Genomic DNA, 8,012 nt, shown 5'->3' with positions numbered 1-8,012 from the left:
GGACAGTCGGTTGGATGGACGGTCGGTTGGATGGACGGTCGTTGGATGGACGGTCGTTGGGTCTCTTGGTAAAGTGAAGATGACCACTAAAGCAGATCTTCATCAACTGGACAAACGGACAGAAAGAGTCTGGAAGTAGGAATTTGCTCCCCGGATCTTTCCTCCGTTCATGGTCCTGCCTGGAGAACCTCCCGGGTCCGATCGGACCGACTGACCGCTGGCCGATGGAGAAGAGAACCAACCTGAGCTGGGGAAAAGCTCCGCCGTTGGCGCTGTGCTCCGGCGCGCCGAACATGTTGCTCTCCACGAAGTTCTGGTAGCAGCTGAACTTGTTGAGGTACATGCGGGAGGCTTTGACCACCCAGATGGTCCGGTTGGGGAACCGCCGGCCCAGAACCAGGGCCACCTGCTCCAGACTCCAGGACAGCCACTGAGCCGCCTCCGGCTGCAGAGCCATCTCCTCCTTGAAGTTCTGCCAACGGAAAAAACAAAAGCTTTTAATTCAGTGGACAGAGTGCAACCTCACAGGAGTCGCACTAGAGCGTCAGAACAATCCTAATCCAAACGGTTCTGGAGGAAACGGCTCCAGAACGGCTCAGGTCGGTGAGAAGCACAGCTTCGCCTGCACCAGCAGAACAGAATCTCTGGTTCTGTTCGGTCCAGACAGAACCAGAACAGGTGAACGACACCAAGAGGAACCTAAAGTCCTTCACTAACTAATTTAGCCCACCGGTCCGAGGGTTTTCTGGTGGCCTCAGACATGGAGATGCTGATCTTCGTACCGACATCCTTCCAAGAACCCAGTGAAGGTTCCTGCTGGATGGGACCCAGCAGGAACTGGTTCCCAACCAGCAGGAACTGGATCCCAACCAGCAGGAACTGGTTCCCATCCAGCAGGAACTGGATCCCAACCAGCAGGAACTGGTTCCCAACCAGCAGGAACTGGNCCAGCAGGAACTGGATCCCAACCAGCAGGAACTGGTTCCCAACCAGCAGGAACTGGTTCCCAGTGTTGAGAGAATAAAATCCTGAACTTCTGGCTCGTTATATTCTCTTATCCTCCCGGATTCAATGATTCCATGATTGGAAACAAAAGCCACAGTCAAAGCTCCACGTCACACATTTTCAGTTTATTCTAACATTTAAAAGTATAAAATCACATTAACAACACAGACACTTCAAGCACATTGAAACAGACATTAATTTACCTGAAACAAGTAGGAAGAAAGAAAGAAAGAAAGAAAGAAAGAAAGAAAGAAAGAAAGAAAGAAAGAAAGAAAGAAAGAAAGAAAGAAAGAAAGAAAGCTATTTCAATCTAGACATGTTAACAGCTAATAGATTACAAATTAGATTGTGTGTTTTGTAGATATTCCATGTTGCATTCAGTTTTACACCAGCTGTTTAAAACTAATCAAGAAGGTCAAAGGTTAAACTCAACCAGCCATGACCCCCTGTGGATTCCTGCTCAGTCCACAGAGGTTAGGAGCTGTGTTTTAAATGATAGAAAACTAAAACTACTATTTTAATTCAACTTACTGTGTTATATTTAACATAAACGTCCTACAAATGAGATGCCCTCTGAACCATCCATCCATTTTCTTCATCTTATCCGGGGTCGGGTCGCGGGGTCAGCAGCCTCAGGAGGCCCAGACTTCCCTCCCCAGCCTCTTCCAGCTCCTCCAGGATCCATTAAAACCATGTCTCTCATATTCCTCAGAGCCCAGCGACCCGGTGACCTTTGACCCGTTTCATCCCGAGCGTCTCTTCAGGGCCCAGCGGGACTGAACACAACGACCTCATTCAGGTTATTTACATGCTGACGTCACCGTCAGAGCATCCCACAGGACAAAGGTCTCTGGGAAAACCGGGACGCCGCGGGAATGCTAACGCGCTAATGAGCCGCTAACAATGGATGAGCGGGTTGGAAGTCAGGAAAACTGAGGGAAAATGGGGTGCTGTGGGGTCACTGGAGGTCAAAGGAGAAGGAAAACGGTTTGATGTGAAAACGAAACAAGTTCAGCAGCAATCAGTCGGCGCCGACGCATGAAATCTGTCATAAATGTGGGATTTACTGCTGATTAAACCAGCTATTAACATATTCATGGTCCTACTTCACACTAAACAGTTTCATATTTTGAAATAAAACCCAAAGCTTTAGTTTTTATTCTAGACCAAACAAAACTCTTGAACGTGAAAACACTCAGACAGTGTTTGTGAGTAAACGTCTCCCAGCTGGACCAGAGCCGGACAAAGAGCTGCTCTGGAAACGTTACCAGAGGATGAATACATGTTATGTTCTGCCCTACAGGCGAACGCCCTCTAGTGGAGGATGGAGACACTGCCAATCCATCACAGAACAGGTTTACTAGCCGATTCCTGATGTACAGATCAGTTCCCTTGAATAAAATGACACAAACATAAATGCAGCATTTATGTTTAACATTTTTCTTACTGTGTTCACATGTTTAGGTTTATGTCAACTAATATTGATATTTACTATTAACTTTTGTACTGTCAATTGTGAGGTTTTCTTTTTACTGTCAACACTTTAGTATAAAATAAATATCTGCACTAAGGTTGTGATAATAGTCGTCCAACCTATCAAACCTGTCCAGAAGCAGCATCACACTGTGAATTCCCCAACACACACGCACTATTCATTCATTCATTCATTCATTCATTCATTCATTTACTTACATCCAGAAAGCAGCTGAAATTATTACTCATACTATCCAAATGTTTCCTTATTTATTCAGTTTCTGTCATTTTCATTGTATCAGGATGCAATTGTGAGTTGAGTGAAACTCATATTTTGATTAATTTAGATGAATGTATTTTTTTTCTTTCTCTTTGTATTAATATTTGAAATCTTAGCTTTTATTTGAAACCAGTTTTGCCACATAGTTGTATTTATTTTCTGGGCCCAGCCCCCTTCAGCTGTGCAGCTGAGTACCGCCCCTGGTGGACCTCCAGCAGCGGGAAGGAGTAAAAACCTCCCGGGTAAAATCTGACCTGAATGTCTCCGTGGAAGAAGACAACGTGTCTGTTGCTGCCCCTCTCCTTGGTTCCGGAGCAGCTCTCTCCGTCTGATTCGGGCCGCAGCAGCAGCAGGTCGTTGACCCGGTTCGGACCGCAGCCGGAGACTCCGACCAGCCGCTGCAGTCGCCTCCCGTTCGGGCTGCCGGAGCCGTGCGCCCCACGGAGCCCACAGTGAGCGGTTCCCGCCACGGAGCTCATGTGTTCGGCCACGGTGATGAGAGTGATGCCCGCTGCTACGGCCGCTCTGGAAGACAACATGGACTCCGAACCAACATGAGTTGACAGTTTTCTGCTCTGCGCAGGCAGTAAACTCTGCTGCTAGCCGGCGGAACAACAACGACTTCCTGTAACCTCAAACTGAAATAAATACTCTGTCAGTTAGCAAAAATGACCCGCCTCGCACTGTAGCACGTTTTTTAAATAAATATATTCAAATAGTGACAGCTAGAGACCATTTGTGGCCACAGAGAGGCGCTGTTGGTCAAAAATACAACCGTTAGCTTCTGTACGTCCTGTAACAAAGATACAGCACAAGATGAGTCACGCCGACTTACTTCCGGTTACGGTGCTGGTCGACCACAGAGCTTTTTAGCGACATTTTTCTGCGAACCAAATAAATAACCTAAGCACGGAACTAAATCCTTTAAGAAATGCACATGAGATTACTTTGGAAATGAACGGAGGTGGGTAGAGTACCGACACATTTTACTCAAGTATGAGTAACACGACTTTAGCACATTTTACTCTTATAAGTGTTAAAGTTAATGAAAAGGCTGTTCATGTTTTGAGCAGCAGATCGTAACATCCATTTTCTGCTGGTGCCTCTGCAGCTGTCACCTGGTCAGGTCGCCTGGAGGTCGGCAGCCCATCGCAGGGCAACAGAGATAAACAGGACAAACAGCCACACACACACACACACACACACACACACACACACACACAGCATCTGTTTAAATATTTAAAATAATGTAATCAGACAGGCAAAAAATTCAGTTATGTGGAAATTCTGCTTTTAAAGGTTAAAATTAAAATTAATTTTTAAATGTAACTTTCCTTTGGGATTCCATCCATCCATTTTCTTACACCCTTGTCCCTCAGTGGGGTCAGGAGGGTTGCTGGTTCCTCTCCAGCTAACGTACCGGGCGAGGGGCGGGGTCACCTGGACAGGTCGCCAGTCTGTCGCAGGGCAACACAGAGACACACAACCATGAACACACACACACACACACACACACACACACCTAGGGACAATTTGGAGAGGCCAATTAACCTGACAGTCATGTTTTTGGACTGTGGGAGGAAGCCGGAGTTCTGCATGGAGACTCCATGCAGAAAGACCGGGAATCGAACCCAGAACCTTCTTGCTGCAAGGCAACAGCTCTACCCACTGCACCACTGTGCAGCCCTTCCTTTGGGATTAATAATGTATTTTTTAATCGAATTGAAAATTACTAATGTAAGATTATCTTAAATTGACTTCAGTTCAGTTCAGTTTAGCGAAATTAGATTAATTTACCTTATCTTAAGTTAGCTAAATATAACTTAGATGGTTGGATCAAATTGGATGTAAATGTTCTGCATTTCAAGTTGCATGACCCAAATTCACCCAGAAGGTGGCAGCAGAGACACCGGAAGCTTACCGGGTAAACGGTGAACTATCTTGCTGTTTGAACTTGTTGTCGTGTTAAAGTTAATCTGATGTTTTTTCCTCTCATGTCCAGATAAACGAGCCCAGTTTGCTCCAGGCTGGACTTTGGGCCTGTTTTCTAACTGCAGGTTCTGAGCAGATTCTCTCCAGCTGCCCGGGTCCAGTTGCTCTGAAAGGTAACTGGCACATGCGTTGCTCCACAAATCAGGATTGTATTTAGACTTTGGCTTTGTGGGAGTTTTTCTTTAGTTTAGTTTAGTTTCACTGTTGCTTATGTAATTTTACAGCCAGTTTCTTCACATAGATAGAAGATGAATCTGAATTAAAATCATTGATAGGACCAAACATGTTCATCAGACAGCGTTTGGCTCATGGATTTGTCTGGTGGTGGTTTGTTGGGTTGATGGTGCTGGTGTTGCGGCAGCAGCATGACCTCTGGGACGCTGAGGTCACGTCTGGCTGCTTGTCTTCTGAACGTCTCTGAGGCTCGCAGGACGGACCTGGTGGAGGACGTGGCCAAGGCTGCTCTGTACGATGCAAAGGGTCAGTCAGTCAGTCACATTTCCCCACTTATCAGAAACTTTATTAACACTTAATATGGACATAAGATTCTCTGGAGATCTGAGGCCCTTTAAGCCCCAATGACTCAAACATGTAAAGTGTAATAAATAAAAACAAATGTTTCAGTATAAATAAGAATTATGCATCGTTTAACTAACTGTTGAAATTAAACAACTTATATTAGCTGAATCTAGTTCGGCTAAGTTAAACTCAGCCCGTTCACCTTTAGGTCTTTATTTTCTCATTCAGAGAAATGCTGCTGATTAGATAGACGTGTCCAGTTATTGGATCAGATTTGTATAAAAACTGATGGATTTTTAAATTGTTTGACAAAACATTTAAACTCGTTGAACCAGCTTCTCCTCTAACTACGGAAGATGATTAGGGCCAAACAAATAAAACAGTTTGGACTTTTTTTCTCAGAATTCTGAGATTAAAGTCAGATATTTATGTTTTGGCCCTAATCCTCTTCCGTATGTAACTGCTAATATATTGTCATGAAAAAGAAATTCTTAAAAACCACAAACTCCAAATTGTTATCTGACTATTTTGAATGACAAGAGATCATCACTGATTGGCTGTCTGCCCGCAGTGGAGCATTTTGATTGGTGCAGGCACCGGAAGTAATACGCATGTTACTACAAACACATGGGAAGCTAATTTATTAGTATTTTAAAGTATTTTCTCACGTTTCGGGTGTTTTCCTGGGTTTTATAATAATTTCTCCTATTTGTATGATGAATTTTATTATTTTAATTTAAAATTAATTTCTGATCAATTCTGTCGGTTTATTGTATTTTTCTGAGCAGTGGCGGCCCAAACCTGCTGGTGAAAAAATAACTCTAATTTATTACTGTTATTCCCAGAGATGTTTGCGGTATTTGATATTTATCAGGGATGAGTATCGGTTTCTGAACGTTGTTCGTCAGGCATGCAGCGGAAGGAGACCACGGTGCTGAACATCTTCAACGACCAGGACTACAACCGCTCCGTCATCACCATCGTGGCCTCCGTCGACTCCATCAGTGAGTAACGGCGGTTCCGGCCCAGTTCCGGCCCGGTTCCGCTGGGATCCAGATAAAGATCGGCAGCAGGAACCGCTCTCCGGCCTTGATGAGCTTTTCCTCGGACTCAGCGCAGAAATATGTGGTTATTTCCAGACTGCTTTATCTCCCAGCTCGGCTCTAAACGCGCCGTTTCCTCCAGGTGACGCGGTGCTGCCTGCGTGCCAGGAGGCGTGCGCGCGCATCGACATGCGCGGGCACGCGGGCGTGCACCCCTGCATGGGGTCGGTGGACCTGATCCCCATCTACCCGCTGGGGGAGGCGGTGGGGCAGCGGGACTGCGTCCAGCAGGCCCTGGGTGAGCCTGGAACCTTTCAAAGTAAAACAGGAAGTGAAACATGGCGGACAGTTTGTTACACTGTAAAAATTTAACAGCAATATTTAGGTGTATTTAGTCTGGCAGGGAGAAGAAGATGTAGGTGTTTATTTTACAAAGTCATATTTCTGTGACGTTATTCATACATTTATAAATTTCACAGTTTTAAACTAAATATTTTGTTTTCATATTAAGAACTAAATGTTTAAATATTTAGTTTGGAACTGTGATATTTATAAATGTATGAGTAACGTGGTGAAAATCTGACTTTTTTCCTACATTCTTCTCTGTCAGGTCACATAAAGCTGTTAATCGCTGTTCATTGTTTGCAGTGTAACTTTACGTCATGGTGGGTTTGTTCCTCCCATGTGTTGATTAGTCTGGCGCTGAGAACGAGCCGCAGCAGCAGGTGCTGCAGCCTCTGGGTGTGATCACAGGTTATAATTAGTCTGGTTCCTGTGTGGGTGGTGCAGCGGTGGCGCGGGGCCTCACGGAGACCGTCCGCGGCGCCAGCGTCTTCCTGTTCGGCTGGGCGGACGCGGCGCTGCAGCGCGGCCTGGCCCGAAGGCGGAAGGAGACGGGCTGGTTCCGGAAGAGTCCGGACCTGCGGGCGCTCACCGCCGACGTCGGTCCGCCGCCGCGGGAACGATACGGACTCACAGGTGACTGCAGGTCAACCGGGTCAGAACGGGTCCAGCTGAGCAGAAACCAGGTGTTGGTTTATGTTTCACCGGCCGAGGAGCCAAAGCGCTTCTGCATTTTGTTTTATTTCATAAATAATGACCAACATCTAACATCTAGTTTAGGGGAAGCTAAGTGGGCTCAGCGTTTTTAAAGTTAGCCAAACGCTGTTAGCGGAAGAGCTCCACCACACACAGAGAAGCTGCTTCTTTGACCTTTGACCTTCCTGCAGGTCAGTAACTGAAGCAGCTAATTATAGAGGAAAGTCTGAATTTAATGATCGAGGAGTTTCACCAAACTCAACTTTAACTTTATGGATGTTTTTCTCTTTAACTTTTGTTTTTGTTATGTTTATGTTTATGGGCAAACATAAAAAACTCCCATCTGCTCTGTTGCCATGGCAACAAAATGGTCAATGAGGCTTTGTTTAAAATGTAGTTTTTCTGTTCTGGGGGTGAAACCATGAAATGATGAATTCAGCTGATCTAAATACAGTTTATATGAATAAACAGCTGGACAGAATAAAACGGATGAGATTCAGAAACAGGATGTTTATCTGGTGAACTATGAACATGAAACAGTTCATTTAATTCTGCCTGAACTGGTTATGAACTGGTTCTGATCTGGTTCTGATCTGATCCTGAACTGGTTCTGAACTGGTTCTGAACTGGTTCTGATCTGGTTCTGATCTGGTTCTGATCTG

The 8,012-nt window shown here is 45.3% G+C and overlaps 2 protein-coding genes across 4 annotated transcripts in view; one reads left to right on the top strand and one right to left on the bottom strand.

Moving 5' to 3' along the window:
* lg2h2orf69 (linkage group 2 C2orf69 homolog) overlaps window positions 1-3,645 on the bottom strand; it is an 8,382-nt gene extending 4,737 nt beyond the window's left edge. The window contains exons 1-2 of the mRNA XM_008404331.2: window positions 3,013-3,645; window positions 243-472 (exon numbers count right to left, since the gene is read on the bottom strand). Of these exons, the coding sequence (XP_008402553.1) occupies window positions 243-472; window positions 3,013-3,297 (515 nt within the window). The 5' untranslated portion in view covers window positions 3,298-3,645. The remainder of the gene's footprint in view (window positions 1-242; window positions 473-3,012) is intronic.
* Window positions 3,646-4,714: 1,069 nt separating this feature from the next.
* The window catches only part of ftcdnl1 (formiminotransferase cyclodeaminase N-terminal like 1), a 4,432-nt gene continuing 1,134 nt past the window's right edge, over window positions 4,715-8,012 (top strand). Inside the window, exons 1-5 of one of the 3 annotated variants that reach the window (XM_008404327.2) lie at window positions 4,715-4,863; window positions 5,115-5,230; window positions 6,178-6,273; window positions 6,455-6,610; window positions 7,102-7,290. In XM_008404327.2, coding sequence (XP_008402549.1) covers window positions 5,116-5,230; window positions 6,178-6,273; window positions 6,455-6,610; window positions 7,102-7,290 — 556 coding nt within the window. In that variant the 5' untranslated portion in view covers window positions 4,715-4,863; window position 5,115. Of the gene's footprint in view, window positions 4,864-5,111; window positions 5,231-6,114; window positions 6,274-6,454; window positions 6,611-7,101; window positions 7,291-8,012 lie in introns of those variants that run through there. The other 2 variants (XM_008404328.2, XM_008404329.1) reach the window with 2 other exon arrangements.

Source organism: Poecilia reticulata, linkage group LG2 (assembly GCF_000633615.1).
Source record: "Poecilia reticulata strain Guanapo linkage group LG2, Guppy_female_1.0+MT, whole genome shotgun sequence".
Lineage (NCBI taxonomy): Eukaryota > Metazoa > Chordata > Actinopteri > Cyprinodontiformes > Poeciliidae > Poecilia > Poecilia reticulata.
Note: the sequence above shows the minus strand (reverse complement) of the source record. Positions and strands in the feature narration are given on the sequence as shown.